The 22,517-nt window shown below is 32.2% G+C and overlaps 1 protein-coding gene across 1 annotated transcript in view; it reads left to right on the plus strand.

Moving 5' to 3' along the window:
• Window positions 1-19,521, plus strand: part of LOC108907021 (sodium- and chloride-dependent transporter XTRP3) — a 66,541-nt gene extending 47,020 nt beyond the window's left edge. The window contains exons 9-10 of the mRNA XM_018710494.1: window positions 6,372-6,572; window positions 19,405-19,521. Coding sequence (XP_018566010.1) covers window positions 6,372-6,572; window positions 19,405-19,521 — 318 coding nt within the window. The remainder of the gene's footprint in view (window positions 1-6,371; window positions 6,573-19,404) is intronic.
• Window positions 19,522-22,517: the final 2,996 nt, after the last annotated feature.

The raw sequence follows: 22,517 nt of genomic DNA on the forward strand, positions 1-22,517 counted from the left end.
GACCGTTTAAGAAATGCGGTGGTTAGCCACTACCATCTCTGAGAATTTAGATGATAATTTTAGCTAAACGATACAGCCTGTCTAGTTCAAATTATACAATCTGATACTTCTGTCAATACTTTGTAGAAATATGGTGTCAAATTGAATGGCGCGACACAACAAACGGTGTAGTCGGGTTATCATCCCCGAAAACTAATAATGATTTGTAGTTAAACGTCTCGTCCTGTCACGATCAAATTATATAGTCTGATACATCTGTTAAAGCTTTATAGAAACGTGAAACTGGCAAGACACAAGAAACGGGATAGTCGGGTTATCTTCCTTGGAAACTTATATACCTATTATTAGTAGCTAAATAGATCGAGTTATAGAATCTGATACTTCTGTCAACACTTTGTAGATATATAATGTTGAAACGGGTTTACCCTGAACAGTTAAACGCCTTATTAGTCCAAGCATTATAGAGAAATGCTTACAGAAATTATTACCCGGACAAAAAAAATATGACCGTATAGAAAATTAAATTTTAAATTGAGTTTCTTATTCTTTAAACTCGATCCAAAATGGCGAACATGGTTAAAAAAAATCGCAAAGTTGCAAAAAACGGTTTTTCTAAAATAACTAAAAAAATATAGCACGGATTGAAAAATTTTAAATGAGAAAGTTGTAGGTTTTAAAAAGATCTATCGACTGATTTTTTGAAAGTATCGATTGCTTTGTTACTTTTCGAGATATATCGAAAAAACCGTTAAAAATCTTCTCTTTTCTCTTCTTCTATAACTCGTTTACATTTACGTGCCCATATTTGCTATTTACTGCAAGCATAGCCCGCGGCAAGCCAAAAAAGTACATTTTTGAAAAATTTAAAAATATTAATTATTTTTCGAGATATATCGATTTTTTGAAAAAAAGGCGCTCTCGAAAATTGGCTAGATCTTCTCAGCGGATAGCCCTACAGTAACGATTTTCGGTTTATTTTCTTCGTAAAGAGTTATATTATCATGCTGTTAAAAAATGTTGACGATTTTATTAATTTTAAGGATCAAAAAATGACTGAAAAAGTTGCACTTTTTTTGGGTATGTTTTTTTCAAATAACTATTTCAATTTTTATTATTTTTTTGTACTTAATCTGGGGTAGCTAAACACGAATATTATAGCATTTTCGCCTTAGAAGCAAAATAGACCCGTAAATGTTTAGTTTTCTTTCTTTAAAAGTCATTTTCATAAAATAAAAATTGAAATAGTAATTTGAAAAAAACATACCCAAAAAAGTGCAACTTATTCAAAGTCATTTTTTGATCCTTAAAATTAATAAAATCGTCAACATTTTTTAACAGCATGATAATATAACTCTTTACGAAGAAAATAAACCGAAAATCGTTACTGTAGGGCTATCCGCTGAGAAGATCTAGCCAATTTTCGAGAGCGCCTTTTTTTCAAAAAATCGATATATCTCGAAAAATAATTAATATTTTTAAATTTTTCAAAAATGTACTTTTTTGGCTTGCCGCGGGCTATGCTTGCAGTAAATAGCAAATATGGGCACGTAAATGTAAACGAGTTATAGAAGAAGAGAAAAGAGAAGATTTTTAACGGTTTTTTCGATATATCTCGAAAAGTAACAAAGCAATCGATACTTTCAAAAAATCAGTCGATAGATCTTTTTAAAACCTACAACTTTCTCATTTAAAATTTTTCAATCCGTGCTATATTTTTTTAGTTATTTTAGAAAAACCGTTTTTTTCAACTTTGCGATTTTTTTTAACCATGTTCGCCATATTGGATCGAGTTTAAAGAACAAGAAACTCAATTTAAAATTTAATTTTCTATACGGTCATATTTTTTTTGTCCAGGTAATAATTTCTGCAAATTTAACGTTAATCCGTGACAGAATGCTTGGAATATATCAAGTCCCTAGATCGACCAAGTACCGCGATCATGTTCTCGTTTGGCCCAAAATTGCTTAACATTATGTCAATTTGCGCTATTTATATTTAAAAATTATTAAAATTTAATTGTCATTTATTATAGATGCAAACATTGAGGTATTTATTGGCTAAAGAATTGGTGAAAATATGTGAAAAATTTATTATTATAAAAATGTAATGAAAATTCAAACTTATATTTCAAGATTGACGATATAAATTTTGCCCCAAAATGACAGTTGATTGCGGTACTTTATCCATATCTAGAGATTTACCGTTTTCTGTTTCTTTTCCGTATTTTTATTTGTTGATACCGATTTTGAGAAAACACAGAACATATAACGCCATTTTATTTACTATAAAAAAAGTATACTTGTTACATATCCCTAAAATGCATAATTCCTGAAATAAATAGATAAATAACCAATGGATGTAGTGTATTTCAACTTTCTGCAAAATTAAAAAGGGTTATTATTTTGTTAATTTAGACCACCTTACCTGTATTCAAGTTAACATTTGAGAAATTAGTCCTGTGCCTGCGTAGGTAAGGTTTCGCTACTACTTTCAAAGGGCCTATATCTCAATATACCTACACTGACTATTTTACGTATAGACTGTGATGACGTTATTTTATTGCAATTCTTCTTTCTGTTAGCTCCTCTGCCTTAATTTGTAATCTTTATTTTCTTGGAATTTTCAAATCAGTTAAATGATGTTAATTACCTATTAATAAAGAAGGAGCATTATAATATTCCGGGTGTAATGAAATTCAATGATATTCAGTATGATAATTCTCAAGCTATTGCTGAAGGATTTGCTGATTATTTTAGTAGTGTTTATGTGACACCTGATTTTAATTATGAAACATTTAACATGGCGCACAGTTTTAGCAAGAATATTAATATACCAATAATTACTGAGGTGGATTTTTTCAACGCCCTTAAAAAACTTAAAAATAAAATGACATCTGGTACAGATTTTATACCTAGTTTTGTTGTGAATTACTGTGGGCAGGTCTTAGTAGTTCCTTTGCTATTTATATTCAATCTCTCTTTATCTACAGCAACATATCCAGATGTATGGAAAGTAGCACGCATATGTCCGGTATTAAAAAAAGGTGATCCATCTATAATATCTAATTATAGGCCTGTTTCAATTTTATGTAATTTTTCAAAAATTTTTGAAATAATACTTTAATAATAACATATTTACGCTAATACCAATGATATTTTCTCCCAGAGTCAACATGGATTTGTAAATAAACGTTCTTGTGTATCAAACTTGGCATGCATTTCTCATAATATTGATCACAAAGGCAAATTGATGTGTTATAGATGAATTTTAGTAAAGTATTTGACTAGGTTGATAACTACGTGCTACTTGCTAAACTTGATAGTACTGGGTTATCAAATAATTTTGTTAATTTTATTAAATCGTACCTAACAGAGAGACAACAGTTTGTTAAGTGTGAGGGTTTCACTTCGTCAAAATTTAAAGTTACTTCTGACGTTCCACAAGGTTCGAATTTAGGGCCCTTACTGTTTCTCTTGTTTGTTAATGATTTACCGAATAGTATATCTTGTAATAATCTTCTTTTTGCAGATGATTTAAAAATTTAGTATTGAGAATGAGGAAAATTGTAGATATTTACAGAATCAAGCCAACTTAATTGGCAAATGGTCGTTTAATGTTAAATATAAACAAATGTTATGTAGTATCATTTTCCAGGAAAAAACAAATTTATAATTATGATTATACACTTAATGATATTACAATCTCGAGAAGTGATTGCATAAAAGATTTAGGCATTAGGCATCTTCTTTGACTCTAATCTTACCTTTGTTACTCAAATTAATCATTTAGTTAGTAATGCCAATAGGACTTTAGGTTTTATATTAAGGAACTGCAAAGATTTTAGAAATATTAACACTTTAAAAATTTTGTATTATACCTTGGTTAGGAGTAAGCTTGAGTACGGATCAATTATTTGGTTCCCAATTTATCAGTGTCGCATTGATAGTATAGAATCTGTTCAGAGGCGGTTTTTAAAATACATTTCTTTTAAGGAAGATGGCATCTATCCCGCCAGGGGTATTGATAACACAGCCCCACAAAAAAAGAAAAAGTATGAAAAAGTATCGGATCTGGTATTCAAACCCATGTATTTCCATGTATTTTTTCCGCTGAATCCGAATCTGCCTTCAGATTTGTCCCAACGGGTCTGAGATTTCGGGAAAATTCAAAGAACAGGTCAAAATTCACAAAAAACGTCATTTACGATCGACGAAAGTTATAAAAAGTCAAATTATTCTACCAGCTCACTAGACGTATGATTTTTCGCTCATTTAATTCCAATTTATCATCATAGAGTCAGACAAGCTGGTCCAATTTCATTGAAAACAGAAAATAGATCAAAATACTTAAAAACGCCATTTTCATGGCATAATTCGTGTTGCAGAGTTCTGGATCCATCTTTTTATCCACCCACCCATTTATGAATTCATACATCTTTCTATCCAGTCGTTCATGCATGAATACGCATATTTATTCATCCACCTGTACCACCTATAAAACCCACCCATCCACCCATCTATCCATCTACTTTTTGTACTGAGAGATGAGATAACAGCCTAGAAGATTGAGAATGCAATAAAACTTGTAGAATACTCTACTTTCTAAACAAAAGAAAACGATATCTACAAATCATTCTTATTTTTGTTGCTATAACGTGTTCTCTTTTCTTCAAAGGATCTATGCAAAGGGTTACGCTTTCGTTTAGTCCCTCTATTTTTCGTTTCTCTTTTTAACAACCAACAAGTTTTCGCCCTATATATATAAAGGGCGAAAATTTCCGAATATTTCTGAGGCGAAATTGAAAGAAGGTGTATTCGATGGACCTCAGATTCGGACATTGTTCAAGGATGCAACATTCATCACTACAATGAGTAGCGTTGAGAAGAGTGCTTGGACTAGTTTCAAAGTTGTAGCGACAAATTTTTTAGGAAACAACAAGAGTCCTAAATACGAAGAAATTGTATCAAAAATGATAAAAGACTTCCAAGATCTGGGATGTTTGATGAACTACAAGTTGCACTTCCTTCATTCACATCTGGATTGGTTTCCTGAAAATCTTGGAGATTATAGCGAAGAACAAGGCGAACGATTTCATCAGGATATGAAGGTTATAGAACAGCGATATCAAGGAAGATGGGATGAAAACATGATGGCCGATTTTTGTTGGTTGTTAAAAAGAGAAACGAAAAATAGAGGGACTAAACGAAAGCGTAACCCTTTACATAGATCCTTTGAAGAAAAGAGAACACGTTATAGCAACAAAAATGAGAATGATTTGTAGATATCGTTTTCTTTTGTTTAGAAAGTAGAGTAATCTACAAGTTTTATTGCATTCTCAATCTTCTAGGCTGTTATCTCATGTTTCAGCACAAAAAGTAGATGGATAGATGGGTGGATGAGTGAGTTTTATAGGTACTACAAGTGGATGGATAGATATGCGTATTAATGTGTGAACGACTAGATAGAAAGATGTATGAATTCATAAATGGATGGGTGGATAAAAAGATGGATCCAGAACTCTGCAACACGAATTATGCCATGAAAATGGCGTTTTTGATATTATTTTCTGTTTTTCAATGAAATTGGACCAACTTGTCTGACTCTATGATGATAAATTGGAATTAAACGGGTGAAAAATCATACGTCTAGTGAGCTGGTAGAATAATTTGACATTTTATAACTTTTGTCGATCGTAAATGACGTTTTTTGTGAATTTTTACCTGTTTTTTTAATTTTCCCGAAAACTCAGACCCGTTGGGACAAATCTGAAGGCAGATTCGGATTCAGCGGAAAAAAATACATAGAAATACATGGGTCTGAATACCAGATCCGATACTTTTTTGTTTTTTTGTGGGGCTGTGTAATCAAATATTATTGGACAGATTTGATACTATTTCTCTTGATCGGCGACGGATATGGTCAATTATATCATTTTTGTATAGACTACTAGGAGACTACTAGTCTCCTTAGTAAGATACAATTTTTAGTACCGGGTGCTGGTTCAAGATATAACCAAACTTTTTACTGTGATAGGCCTAGAACTAATATTTTACTTAAAGCACCTAATTTATAATGCATGTATCATTTTAATAAAATCTGTAATTACTGTGATATTAATTTTTCATCACTAAATACAATAAAACACGTTGTTTACAACAACGAGCAATTTTAAATATACTTAGTTATTCAATTTTTTTTTTCTACTTTCCTCTTATACACAACAGATTTTGTCAAAATAAACTCAGTGGTTTTGTTATGATAATAAGTGTAACTGTTCTCTACTATTATTTTTCATTTGCTATGTATTTCCTGTAATTGGGTTTACCTGTTGGAAATAAATGACATTATTATTAAATAAACGTTATTTTCAGGGGGACGTAGACGTAATTCCGTATCCGAACTGGGTGCTAGGTATAGCAATATCAATGGTCCTGGCTGGCATCCTGCCTATACCCATTGTATTTCTATTGAGACGATATCAATGCTTAAAAATGGACATCAACATACACGAAGGATCCATCAGAAGAATTGATACAACAGTTTCTACAAAAGAAATGATTACCGATGTTGATGTACGTATATCATATACAACTTTTACACACTTACTATCAATTAATTCTGTTAGATGTCTGCTAGGTTTCGCACACTAAAAACACGTGAAACTATTTTCATTAAAAATGTGTTGTCAAAACTATATAGCTGCAGAGAAGATACTTTTAGGATGATTTACTTTAAACGTATATTATTTTACTATACTGCAGCGGGGGCTTACTAAAAAAGTTTTACAAACTATGGTAACATAAATTTATTTTATGTTTAGAAATGCACGTGGGAAATAAATATGCTGGTTTTTCGATAACTAAAATTTCTTAAATTTACAGTTCATTCTTTAATTTTACTTACTGCATGGATTTAACTCAGTCTTTGGAATATTTAAAGAAATAAAGATTTTGCATTTTCTCTCATTTTCAACTTCCAGGTTAATTCTCAGTTTCATTACGATAACTGTCATCTGTGACAAAATAATTACATATACATACAAAGTATCAAAACTAACACAAAAAAGAAAATCATATGTTAGAACTTACTTAAATTATTCGTTTAAAAATAATAAACATTTTATTGACCAATTAAAATATATTGTAAAGTTCGTCATATACGAAAATTGTTTGGTTCTAGATAAAAGCTATGTAGAAAAATATGTCAATGTTCACGATCCACAAAGATTAAAATACTTGTGTTTTTGATTGGTCAAATAGTTTTTGTTTGAAAAGAAAACTGATACTAAATTCAACATGGTCCTTGTTGTTCTGTTCCTCATCGCATTCGTAATGCCTCTAATTTAGTTCATTGCTCGTCTTCCTCTTCTTTTGTTGCTTCACATATCTGTTAGTAGGGTATTTTAACCGGTTGTGAGTCTCCCCCCTCCACTTTCGCCCTTGAAATGACATATGTGGTGACGTATGAGGTGACCGTGAACGACATTGAAGGTCACATAAGTTGGTAACCTTTATTTGTCCTCTATACAAAGTTAAAAATTATTTGTAGTTGGTAAATGATATTGAAGGTCACATCAGTTGGTGACTTTTATTTGACCTCTGCTGATTGAGTGCTATAGGATTACCTTCAATGTCCTCTGTCACTACCTCTAACTGAAGGGTACATGAATGTTAATGTCATTTCGAGTCAACTGCACATGCGCTATCCATTCTATGTATAAAAAGGATGGAGTAAGTAGAACGGATTTCATTTCAGTTTGAAACTCTGATCGGTGGAGTGACTTTACTGATAAAAAAAATGTATTTGTGCAGTGTATGTGGTAAAAGTTTTTCACGCAGTGATAACTTGCGTCGTCATGAAAGGGAGTCTTGTAATCGCATAAACGTTGGTGAACCTGAGGCGAAACGGATCAAATTATTACATGAGAGTCAACCAATTCAAACAGTAAAGTGTTGTAATAGGGATATACCCAGGAGTCAAATATATGCTCATCGTAGGACATTGGAACATAGAACAACGTCCTGTACTCCTAAATGTGAGGGCATACAAGTAATCAATAGTGCATTCAAGTGCAGGATAATTAGTTATAGAGTGCATAGTGACACCAAACATACAGATTATGTAATGTTTTTTGATGAAGTGAAGGCGAAAATAATAAGTTTGTTGGAAGACATCATAAGGGTTCATAAATCTATAAAAGTGAATATGGAAACTTTTGCTAATTACATATTACAAACTCGCGAGACATCCGATGTAAAGGCATTTAATAGTTGCAATAGGATTATCGACGAGTCGTTGGATATTAGTGACATTTACAAAGACTTTGTAGACACGATGACATCTCAAACGTCAGAATTTGAGGAGAAAGATTCTGGTAAGTGATACTAATAAGAGGTGTAATGAAAGACGTTAACATAATTTGTTATTATTGCAGGTTGGGCTATCGAAGAAATATTATATGTGGAGGTTAACGTAAATAAAAACAGTCCTCTATGTGGATCTTCATATATAAAGTTACCGAAGTTTGTGGAAAACAAGAAAGCTGTGGTAAACATAAAAAATCAAGATGAGTGTTGTTTTGCATGGGCAATAACCTCAGCTTTATATTCACCGAGAGGTCCAGTGCATGAGATGTCATCATATCCACATTTTTCATCTGTTTTAAATTTGGTAGGTATGAACTTTCCAGTTAAATTGAAGGATATTTCAAAATTCGAAACAATGAATGATATCTCTGTTAACGTATACGGTTTGGAAAGTACATTCGAAAAGAATAGATTAAAATACGAAATTGTCGGACCTTTGCGTTATTCACAAAGAAAATTGAGGTATCATGTGAATTTGTTATTTATTACTAAGGAGTGCGGTCAAAATCATCATTGTGGTAAAGAATGTGCGATAAGCCATTATTGTTGGATTAAGGATTTGTCGAGATTGGTTTCTAGTCAGGTGTCTAATAATGAGCATAAAAAGTATTTCTGTGACGGTTGTATATCTTACTTTGGTTCTGAAAATATGCTATTACAACATCAAAGGCGATACTGCAATCAAATTTACACTACTGCACCTACTTTGGAATTACGTGTAGATAAGTTTGGGAAAAGTGTTTCCGAAAACATACTAAAATTTGAAAATTTTGAAAAGCAATTGAAGGTGCCTTTTGTAGTATATGCCGACTTCGAATCTATTTTGAAACCTATAGATATATGCGAACCTAATCCCGAACAATCTTATACGTGCAAAACTTTCAGCCATGAACCATTTTCGTTTGCCTATTTGATAAAGTGTTCCTTCGACGATTCACTCTCAAAATTAGTATTTTATAGGGGGGATAATGTGGCAAAGGTATTCATACAGCGTTTAGAGACAGATTTGAGGGAAATCTATAATAAATATTTAAAAAATATAGTTCCAATGGATACCTTGTCTGAGGACGACGAGAAAAATTTCAATAATGCCGTCATTTGCAGTATATGCGAGAAACCATTCGAAAATGTTCATATTAAAGTCAGAGACCATTGTCATTTGACAGGAAAAAAGAGACCAGGGGCCGCTCATTCCGTTTGTAATCTAAATTATAAAATATCAAATTTTATTCCAGTTATATTGCATAATATGTCGGGGTATGATGCCCACCTTTTCGTGCGCGAACTGTGTTCGAATAAAGACAAAATCGATGTAATAGCCCAAAGTAAGGAGAAGTATATTTCATTTACGAAACACCTTTACATGCACGATTATGTTGGAAATAACGGTAAAATAAAGAAGAGTTTTCTAAAGATGAGGTTTATCGACAGTTTTAAGTTTTTATCCACGTCTTTAGAAAATTTGGCTGCAAATTTAAACGATGATCAATTCGAAGAAACCGTTAAATATTTTCCAGATATCGAACGTTTCAACTTAATTAGGCAAAAAGGTGTATTTCCATACAGTTTCTTGACGGGTCTAGAAAAACTTAATGTTGAAAATTTACCGAGCAAAGAAGAATTTTATGATAAACTAAACGAAACACATATATCGAACGCGGAATACGAGAGAGCACGTCAAACATGGCAACTATTTAGTTGTAGGAATTTGGGTGATTATTCCGATATATATTTAAAATCAGACGTGCTTATATTATGTGATGTATTTGAGAACTTTCGAAAAATTTCCTTGAGTAAATATAAATTAGATCCAGCACAATATTATACGGCTCCTGGACTTGCTTGGGATGCCATGCTGAAATTAACAAAAATCGAGTTGGAACTTTTAACAGACATTACAATGATACAATTTTTCAAAAAAGGTATTCGCGGTGGAATAAGTCAATGTTCCGGGAGGAGACACGTTGCAAATAATACGTTTCTACCAAATTATAATCCAAACGAGGCTTCATCTTTTATTACATATTTGGATGCTACGAATCTTTATGGGCACAGTATGTCGCAATGTTTACCAACCGGTGGATTTTCGTGGTTGACGGAAGAAGAAATTTTGAATTTTAACGTTATGGACATCCCTGACGAAGGGCCTTACGGTTACGCGTTAGAAGTAGATATAGAATATCCTAAAGTAATACACGACTCACACGCAGATTTACCATTTTTGGCAGAGAATATGGTTCCACCCGGTTCAAAATCAAAAATTCCTAAATTAATTCCAAATTTAAATAATAAATATAATTATATCATACATTTTAGGAGTTTAAAACAAGCCGTGAAAAACGGTTTGATAGTATCACAAATACATCGCATAATTAAATTTAATCAAAGTTCTTGGTTGAAAGTTTATATTGATCTTAACACCACAATGAGAAATGGCACTTCAAACAAATTCGAGAAGGATTTTTACAAGCTTATGAATAACGCCGTATACGGGAAAACAATGGAGAATGTGGACAATAGAAAGGATATCAAATTGATAACTCATTGGGAGAAAAATCGAAAATCTTTTGGGGCGAACACATTAATTGCACGACCAAATTTCAAATCATGTACCATCTTTTCCGAAGATTTTGTGGCAATACATATGGGGAAGTTAAAAGTTCATTATAATAAGCCTCTCTACCTCGGCTTCTCTATATTAGAACTATCCAAAACCGTATTATATGGTTTTTTCTATGATGTAATAAAAGATAATTTCGGTCGCAACGCTTCCTTACTCTATACAGATACCGATTCCTTGATTATTAAAATTTATACCGACAATTTTTATAATTTTATTAAATATAACATTGATCACTTCGACACATCCAATTATAAAGAAGGAAACAAGTTCGAGATTCCCGTGTCTGAATCCATATTGGGGAATATGAAAGATGAATTTCCATCAGATCCAATAATGGAATNTAATAATTATTAATAATCATTAATCATGCAGTCTTTTAATTAAATAAATAGTAAATAAGGAATTTAATCGAAGAAATCTTAAAAAAAACAAGCTTTAATTTAAAGATACAGAACCGTTCTTCCTATTAATTTATCACTTCAACATTAGGTATCTGCTTATAATAAAATTTCTACACAGACTTATAACTAGGTACAGGGTGATTCACTATATTTTGACCCCCCCCTTTAACTTTTTCGTTTTAAGAGTTATAAAAAAATGTGAAATACAAAAGTTGCACGATTTTTTATGAAATCTTCGAATATGATAGTAGAAAAATTAATGAAGTTCAAACAAAATGGCCGCGGATGTTAACTTTGTTAATTTAAATGGAATTTAATTGTTGGGTCCATCTCTAACAATAAGCGAGACAATATTAAAAAACGAAAAGAACGTTTTTTATTAAGAAAATAAAATATTTTTTAATTGTTGGATCCGCGGCCATTTTGTTTGAACTTCATTTGTTTTTCTACTATCATTTTCGAAAACTTCATAGAAAATCGTACAACTCTTGTATTTCACATTTTTTATAACTGTTAAAACAAAAAAGTTAAAGGGGGGTCAAAATATAGTGAATCACCCTGCACATTAAAAAAAGAATCATCAAAGTAAACTAAAGCCTTAAAAACTTAAAATAAATAAATCATGAGCTGGTAGAGAAACCACTTTAACCGCTCAGTTATTTGTCGAAAAACTAATTGAACGCATGAACGAAACGAACTCCAGTCAAGAACTTAAGACGCGCGTGATTCTTAAATTTCTCGATTTCTCGATTTCTCGACACTTTTTTCTCGTCTCGAGTAAGGCCAGATTGCCCGGGAATTCTCGCTTCGAGAAGTCTCGACCAGAAACCCTATTTGCAATAGAGTTAAATGTTTTCTGAATATGACCTTCCTCACAAAAGTTGTTTCCTAAATCCTTCTCAACTTTCTCTTTATTCGTCTATACATCTCCCCATTAACCCAGATACATTTATTACTCTACAATTTCCACACACTCTTCTGTTTCCTTTCTCTATATACGTTTTCTATATACGTATTCTCTAATATACGTTAAACTGAGATAAACTCACCTTTAAATAAAAGGTCATTAAAAAGATTTGCTGTATTTTCTAATGACATATATTTATATATACTGTACTATTATTATATAATTTCCATTATTTATTCCATTTACAGCATGTTCTATCTCATTTACTTTTATTCTTTTTATATCTATTTGAATTTTATTAGTTTGCATTTTATATTCCTCTCTATTTTCTGTTGGAAGTGTACTGTAGTGTATTTGTATCCTTTTATAAAATTCATGCACTTCCCATCTATCTATTTAATTTGACATTTTTTATTTTCTTTATTATATTGTTAGAACGTTTTTAAGAGAATTGGTTCAAACTATTCATGATTCTAGATAGTTTTTCGTTTTTTAATTAGTTCATTAAACTTGTATAATTTACAAGCAGATATATAGGTAGTTTAAAGTAGTCAAACAATGATTTGAAAATAGTTTCACATTTATAATGTAGTGGCTAACCTGTGTAATTGATTGACTAGGAGCAATTAACGAGTCCCGATGGCCCATGTCTCACTGCTACAAACACGCTCAAAAATAAATTCACTATAGGGGATTTCGAAGTATAAAGTAAGTAGTAGAAATATGTGGTGGGTCTTCCAAGGACTCTTGAAATTGTTGCTAAGTATTTCAATCTTAATTCTGATCATTTCGTAACTGCTACATGAACATTTTCGTTTCACATAGCTGATGAAGTTATTTTAAATGTATATGTATCATCACAAGGGTTGTGGCCAATAACTAATTTAACATTAATCTGAAAGCAATCAGAAACACTAGACTTCATGTAAATTTGATCTAATTTGTTACATTTTAGAAGTATAATAGGTAGGTATTACTTAATATAATGAAACAAATTATTAGTTCTTGGAAGTACCAAATAGTTGTTCTATTCTCTGAGAAGTAGATGCAGAATGTTATTTTGCTAACGTAGAATAGGTGTTCACATATTATTAGTCTGAATTCGACGATTAAATTAAGCTTTCCTGCATTTATTCGTTTATATGCCGTAGATACATTTGATGATTATTTAAAGCATGGAAATGACAAAACAAAATGTTGTTGAATGAAATTTAAGGAATAATTAATAAATACTTTAAAAACAAGAATAAATTGTTTCTATATTGTGGCGAAGGCGCCGATAATATTTTGAATTGGCCTTAATATGTTTAATTAAAGTAAAATAAACATATTAGGCCAATTTATATTTTTTTTCCTTTCCGTTAGCATTTCCATTACATAGGAAAAGTAATTGATTAACGGCAACGATCATTGATAAATTCCTGTGAAGATATATCGAGTGTCCAGTAAATAATGGATAAGCTTCTAACCATGGACTTTTGTCTTAGAGCAAAGTCCTTTCGTTTTTCAGTTATTTCGTTTATTTTTCGAAATTTCCGCCATAGGTCACTTTATTGGCCACTACGGCCACAAGAGAACGTAAGAAATTACAGTAAATGTTCAAATTGTCTGCCGCCTTCCCTGATGCAGGCTCTGCACCTTCTTATGAATGCCCTTCGGAGCTTTAATTTGTATCTTCGCTGACTAACGTTAAAATTTAAGTTCAAGATTTCACAATTCACGAATATTACGCAAAATAACTTATTCTTTTGTGGCCGTAGTGATCAATAAAGTAACCTATGACGGAAATTTCGAAAAAAATGAAATAACGGAAAAACGAAGGGACGAAAGTTGATTTTCTGAACGACCTTAGGGTCTCCCATCCACGGTTAAAAGGTTATCCATTATTTTTAAATAAAAATCGATCTAAAGGTTTTAACGTAATTACTTACAGGCCCCGCATAAACTTTCATTTTAGAATTGTAGAATTCAGTGTCCAAATGCTACATACTTATTTATGCAAACACCCATTGTAAACGTTTGCAATTTAATAAATCCTTACTGTACTTCAAAATTTTGCTATTTCTGCATTTAATTTGAAGTTAATTTGGCATTGGCATTTTATTTATACAAATAAAATGAATGGGTAATATATATTTGCTTTGTGATGCGCATGACAATAGTATCTTAAGATATTGGAACAAATTTTCATGCAAAAATGAGCTATAAAAAACTAAATACATTTTCTCATGATAATTTGTTCTGAATTAGAATTAGATATAAGTACCTACTTATAATAATAGAGTGTGTGAAACTGACGATAAAAAAATATACCTAAATATTCAAAATCAAGCTTGCCTGCAAATGAAGGTAAAACCAATGAATTTACTTACCTATATGCTAAAACAGAATTAAGAAACCTGAGTACATACCTACCTTGCATAATAAAACCTATACTTAGTTGCAATAAATGTTTTTTTTTTCAATACTCTGTTTCACTTTTTAAGTTATACTTACGTCTATACTATATTTACTAATAGCACTATTTCTAACATTATCCTTAGGCTGCAAAAAAATTGTAATTATTAAATTTCATTACTTTTTTGTAAGTATAAAAAAAGTTAAATATCAGTACAACGATGCTTAGGAGACATTAACATTAGATAATGAAAAATAGAATATTGAAATTTCTTAAACTAGTAATAATTACTTACATTTTTTATTTTTTATGTGTACAAGAGTATAATAGGTACTCCTTATTTTTTTTCTTATTTCCATTAAAGTTTGAGTTGTCAATTTTACACACTCGGATGAAGCGAAAAGTTCAGCATGTATTATTAAAACAATAAGCATTCCAGCAAAAAAAGTTTAGTGTAAAGATTGGCCGATGGATTGAAGTTATTAAAGCTTAATTTTTGAAATGGAAATCAAATAAAAATCTTGTAAAAAAAGTTGCATTTTAAGTTAGAAGACATAAGTGCACATTTTGTTGCACCTAATATAAAATAAAAATATGTAATTTACACATGACATCAATTAAACGACGCCATAGAGGTTTTTTAGAACGTTTCGATCAATATACATATTGTATACAGTGCCTGATTTACCTATAGGCTGGTATAGGCTGCAACCTACAGGCACCCACCAACTAGAGGCCCCCACCAACTAGGGGCCCGCACCATGTTAACAAAAAATTTTTTTATGAAAACTAATTCTTTTTTAAGATTTTTTTAAGACCTCCCCATTATGAACAAGAAAGAAAAATTATTCTGAAAAATATAATTTTTTATTCTTAAAATTTGAATTATATCCAATTTTTGGGGAGGGCTACCAAAAAGGATATTTTTTTTTCTAGAATAAGCCCCCACCAATTTTCAGCCTACAGGCCCCCGCCACTGTAAATTAGGCACTGATTGTATAGTAAGTAATTCTGATGAAAAGTCTTATAGTCGCAAGCTTTCACACATAACAAACTTCCCCATGGATCTATCATCCGGCTTGTGTGAGAAAGGCCTTAAGAATAGGAAAAGAGTAGGGAATTGATTAAATATTTTATATTTTAGACAGTTGAGCAAATAAAAATAATTCATTCATAAACATTCCTAGAAGGGTATCTCTTAGAATATGCATGTTACAATGGTTTTGGTTTTTACATGTCACCAACAGTATAAACAAAATGTGGTGACTAAGGTCCGCGAGTTAATCGTACATTCCAGGTTCGTACTTTGTTTTCATAATACATTCTAAAAAATGTATTAGTTTGCAAACATGTTTAATTTAAAATCAACAAACCTTAAAGTAAAAAATGACCTAGTTTTTGCCGACTCTTTAAAAACAAAGTTGAAGTACAATTGAAACGTAGATAGAACATGTAAATCTGGATGTCGGACCAAACCTGATCTGCTTAAAATATTTTTCCGACAAGAGTAACTTATCTACTTTAATGAGGTGGACTGATATTTTTCTTTATTGTAATATCCTCTTCTTGTTATGTGACTATAATCTGATCACATCTATGATGATGATACCAAACTAATCAAATGATTTTCCTTTAGTCATGTTACTATGGCTGATAAGAAACGTAAAACATGTACGGTAGACGCGTATAAAGAATGCCCATATGCGTACGCTTTGGTAGTTTTTATTGTATGTCGCCATTTATTAAACAATCTCAATTTTAGGATAAATTCTGTACTACTTAGTATAACCTTATTAACTTATTAAAAGGAGGAATCTACTTTATCAACATAGTTTTAATAATACGACTATTACATTAGACTGCATTGCAGTTTTGCTTGTTAGGATTAGTATTTCCACAAAATGTGTTATAATTTTATAAATTCTATTAATTATGTATACAGGGTGTCCATTTTTATTCTGAAAAAATTCAGGAAAAGGTAGTTGCGATAAAATTAAAGGAACTTTGCTATATAAACTTACTTCGAAATCTGAACCCTTTCCGAAATTGAAGTTGATTTTTTTTCCATTATTGTTAATATCTCTTAGAGTTACGAACCAATTATTCTCAAATTTTATGTGGTGAATGCCACAGTGCACTAGTACTAATACACAAAATCTCAGCTCGGCAGAAAGAGCCAGTGGCATGCATTCCGCACATGCCGATGCCTTTTATAAAAAGTATGTGTTACGCCAATGACTGATCTTCAAAATAATGAGTAATTTGAATTGTCTGTGCATTGTTCTGCCAAAAAACATTCTTACGTTTTCTTCATAATGGGCACCGTTGCGGAGTAAACCGACATTTTATAAAATCATCCTTGATCTTAATTTTAGCAGAGCTGTATATGAAAATATTATTTATCGAAAATATAATAATCAGCACTTAAATGATATTTTTCATTCTACAAACTAAGTACACCCTATGAGGTAACAGGGAAAATAAAAAATAATTGGATAATCTGAACATTTAGGACAGTTACTGCTAATTTTCTTTTACTCTAAAAATGATTAGTTTTGTTCACAGAAATATTTATTCGTCAGGTAAAAGGTAACAGATATACAGGGTATCCCATCGAAAACGTACCGCAAGGCATTACATGGTAGTAATGAACTTTTCGGCAAAATCCAAAAACTAAAGTTTGCTTCTGAGGGGGACAACTTTTGGCGCAAAAAGCAAAGCAAAATCTTCAACCCCCTAAGTGGGGGTGCCGTCCCCCTAATTTTTTTAAATGGGAATGGGGGTCAAGTGGGGGGTCATTAGAAAGGGCTTTTAATTCTCTATACATCGATTCTTACTTTTTGAAAATCGATCCATTATTTTAGAAAATATGCAGCTTTGAAAATACGAACAATATTTTTGACGAGAAATGCGAAAATCGATTTAATTTTACTTCAAAACTTACGGTATTAGCTTGGTAAATTCCTTCAAAAGAATTCGCTTTTTTTTTTCTGATTTGCGAATTCTTTAGCCTGATTTTGGTGAGCAAAAAATTGTCCGCTTTTTGTTTCGTATTTAGATAGGCCACAAGAAGTTGCTAGATAACTGTCTTGTGACTTGTAGTTGAAGAGTACCAATACTGCCGAGTCTTTTAAATTGATTAATTATGGTGTACTCAATTCCAGAAAGAGTAGAAATTATTGAGCTTTTTTTCAAAAACAATGAATGCGGAAATCGGGTCGCCGAACTGTTCAACCAACGGCATCCTGAGAAACATGCGTCTGGAAAAATTGTTCGCGAATTGGTGGCCAAATTTCGCGAAACTGGCTCCGTTCATAACAAAAAGAGGCAGGTTGAAAATCCGGTACTAAATGAACCTACGGAAATAGCGGTATTGGGGCAAGTGGCAATGGATAGTACGCTGAGTACAATGCAATTGGCTACTGCGACAGGAGTGAGTCGTACAAGTGTCCAACGAATATTAAAAAAATACAAATTCCATCCTTATAAGATTCGGCTAGTGCAAGAGCTAAATGAAGACGATTTTGATCGTCGTTTGCAATTTTGCGAAATAATGACTGAACGAGCGATAAACGATAATTTCCTCTTTAATGTGTGTTTTTCGGACGAGTGTACGTTCTTCTTGAATGGTTTAGTGAATCGCCATAATTGTCGTTACTGGGCTGATACCAATCCAAGGATTTTCCATGAGACACACTCCCAACACCCCCAGAAGTTGAATGTATGGGCAGGTATTTTTGGAAATTCCATTGTAGGTCCTTTTTTCCTTCCTGGAAATTTGACAGGCGATATGTACTTGGATTTACTACAAAATGTCATCGACCCAGCTCTAACAAATATCATAGAGGACGACCCTGCTTACAATGAACACGAACTGATTTTCCAGCAAGACGGAGCTCCTCCACATTACTCGCTCAATGTGCGCAATTACCTAAATGAGACGTTTCCAGGACGCTGGATAGGACGAAGAGGTGCAATTGAGTGGCCCCCTCGGTCACCCGACTTAAATCCTTTAGATTTCTTTCTCTGGGGGCACATTAAAAGCAAAGTTTACAGCACTCCACCTGATACCTTGGAAGATCTGCGAGGACGAATCATTAATGTATGTCGCGAAGTAACACCGCAAGTGCTCCAGAATGTTCGACAACGGTTTGAAGACAACCTGTATCATTGTATGCAAGTTGGCGGACAACATTTTCAGCATTTACTTGACTAATACCGTAAGTTTTGAAGTAAAATTAAATCGATTTTCGCATTTCTCGTCAAAAATATTGTTCGTATTTTCAAAGCTGCATATTTTCTAAAATAATGAATCGATTTTCAAAAAGTAAGAATCGATGTATAGAGAATTAAAAGCCCTTTCTAATGACCCCCCACTTGACCCCCATTCCCATTTGAAAAAATTTAGAGGATAGCACCCCCACTTAGGGGGTTGAAGATTTTGGTATGCTCTTTGAGCCAAAAGTTGTCCCCCTCAGAAACAAACTTGACCTGTTTTTGGATTTTGCCGAAAAATTCTTTACTACCCTGTAATGCCTTGCGGTACGTTTTCGATGGGCTACCCTGTATAATGTATTGTTTCTTGTATCAAAAGAGGAATCCGCTCCTAGTTTTTCGTTATGTACGATTTACTCGCCGGACTTAGTGTTGACTTTTCGTTAAATAATAAATAGGTTTTCGTGTGGCATTAATTTTCCACATTTTTACAGCTCAACGAGGACGACGATATCGGGGCATATCACGATTTAGATTCAGACGATGATGAGGGGCCCCGAATGAACGCCGATCCTGCCTGCTTCCATATGGAAGTAGTCGACGATTATTGAAAGAGATGTCTTTTTATTATTTACGATTCGATTAGAATATGGAATGTTGTCCTCAGAAATGCTCAAGAAAAATGTTAACGAACCCAATAAACACTTTAGTAAAAAAAAGCCGAAATATTTATTAGATACAAATGAAAGGATAATGCAAATCTATTGTGCTAGTTTTAAAATAAACGCTTCCCCTTTTTAAAGATGCATTTCATCAAATTTTTTATCTTAGAAGACAATTTTTAAAAGTAAAATGTTGATCGCATCTATTTGTTAATAATTCTATGTAATTTATAAAATATATTTTAAGTAAATAAATGCTACCGCACTTATAAGTATACACAAAATATTTTTAAGCAAACTGTTTACATCATTTATCTTTTATTTTTTTTGGACAGATTTTGTAAGTGTAATTAATATAGTTAAAATTATTGGAAAAGTCACATCAATTAAGTCATTTTTTATTAATTATATTATGCCTATTTAATGTAGATAACTATAATTTATTTAATTTCGATTAAGAGGTAACTATCGTGGTGAGAGTGGGGCAGTATTCCAGACTTTACGCAGGTGATTCTCTAAAAGACATTAAAAAAATTCATACAAATATAGATTATAGAACTCTTGGTTTTATACAGGGTGTCCCAGTGTGAGCGTACAAAAATTTACCAGGGTGTAGACTAAAATTGGGTCTAAAGTATCGACTACATTAATTCATAGAAAAATGCATGTAAAATTTTTGTTGTTATCTAGTAGGTATTAGAAAAAATTGTTTACAAGAGTCAAAACTAATTACAGTACTCGAAGTTTAAAAACAAAAAGATATTAAGTATTACGGAATTTTCGAACAACGAATATGCCAATATGATATTTGTCTACGGTTTCTGTGATGGAAATTCATTGGCGGCCTCACGAGAATATCTACGCAGGTTTCCAAACAGAAGGTAACCTTCATGGTACGTGTTCCAACGAGTTTTCCAAAATGAGTCCGTGCGACCGGAATTGGAAATATCAAAATAAGAGGTCATTTTGAAAACGCAAACATTTTAAAAGAAAATGTAATAACTGCTGTTGTTGATGATTCTTCCACCAGTATCCGCAGAATATCATCGCAAGTATGCACCCATACCACCTAAATTCATAAAATACAAGGTTTGCATTCTGGTGATTCCGAAAAAAGGGTACAATTCTGCGGTGGTTGTTAGAAAATGTCGATAATGACGAAAATTTCCATCAAAAGATATTGTGGAGCGATGAAGCTATCTTTACGAGAAATGAGATAACCAGGCATGAAAATTATGTCTGGTCTGTGATGTAAAATGACCGTCATTTAAACGTCATGACGCGGTCGACCGCGTCATGATAGGTTTTGTTTCTTAAATATTTAAATTATTATTATTATTATTTATTACAATAAAATAAAATCACTTTATAGATACTTTTGATGATTTTATTAATGTTAATATTGAATTAATATGTATTAAATATTCATTATCAATGCGGTAAGAAGTAGGTTTATGTTCCACCTGGTGACGTGGTGTCCTTAAAACTTAACCAATGGTAAGATTTTTTTGTTTTATTACTTTATACTTGTCATCTATAGCCAAAGAACATGTGTTTTTTGTGTTGTTTGTTTTGTAGTTAAAAACTTTTTTAATTTTAATATAGTTTTGTTGATGAATTTATTAAGGCAATATTGAGATTCAGGAATTTATATTTTAGAAAAATGACATTAAATTACATTTAAGTACTATTATTTTTCCTAACTGAAACTATTTATGACGTGTAATGACCGTCATGACCTGGTCACGAGTTTAAATGACGGTCATTTTACATCACTGTGTCAGGTCCATTGAAAATCCGCATGTGATACGATTCTCCATAAATGTCTGTTTGAATTCAGAGAGATACACAGATTTCTTAGAAAATATTGTTGATGGCGTACTAGATGACGATCCCTTAGCTTTGTGTAACATAGGAAACTGTACCTCAACGGTAAACAACTTTGTTTTTTATAATGACAGGTACCTACTAGATAACAACAAATAAAATCTTTACATGCATTTTTCTACGAATTAATGCAATCGATACTTATGACCCAATTTACTCGAAAACGGTTCATTTTTTAGCTATGAAACAATAGCACATTTTTTATTCAGAATTGATTGCAGATTCAGGAAAAGTTACAATCAAATTTCAAGTTTTTAGGTAGTTCGTCTTTTTGCTTGGCCTACTGAGCTTCCTTATATTTCATTACATTTGAGGTTACCTCCATCTTTTTGGAAAGTTGGGCAATTTCCAAATATTTCTTTCGGCTGTCTAAACCAGTCACAGTTGCAGTCCATAACTAGTTCTCTTCTCAAGCTTCCTCTGGTCCTAGCTGGATGTGTTAAGGCAATTCCTAAAAGAATTGATCAGTATGATCCTATAATTTCTAAAAGTTATATAATAACTCGTACAAGCACATCTGCCTGTGGCCGAAGCTTCGGAAATATTATAATGCCTAGCTAACCTCAATCCTTTACTGATTATCAGAGTCTCGTAGGCCATCAATAAAGTTATTAATTGTTACTTTAATTGTGCTGATGCAGTGAAGTGGGTTAATTTATTCAGAACGTTATCTTCTACCCTCATTTGCTTTGCCACATCTCATTTATAAAGCAGTCTTCAATATTTGATAATTCTTTTGTTTATTTTCATCTATCATTGTTTAAACTTCATAGCCTCACTTCGTAGAGTTACTATTAGCTTTGTCACCTTCTCTTCCCCGGATCAGTTATTTCCACGACTGGGACTTTATCTTGCACCTCATTTCCCAGTTGAAAAATTTATTCTACAGTTTCTTCAAAGCCTTTGAGTTTATCCTTAATTATTTCATCCAACTTATTATTATTTTCCTGTAAACTGTCCATTTCGTCCTGATTGTCCTCAATTTCTTAATTCTGCTTAGTTTTTATTCGTTCTTATTAATTGCTCTGTCCTTTTCTAAATTATTTTTAGTCATTCTT

The sequence above is a fragment of the Anoplophora glabripennis genome, unplaced genomic scaffold (assembly GCF_000390285.2).
Source record: "Anoplophora glabripennis isolate ALB-LARVAE unplaced genomic scaffold, Agla_2.0 scaffold166, whole genome shotgun sequence".
Taxonomy (NCBI): Eukaryota; Metazoa; Arthropoda; class Insecta; order Coleoptera; family Cerambycidae; genus Anoplophora; species Anoplophora glabripennis.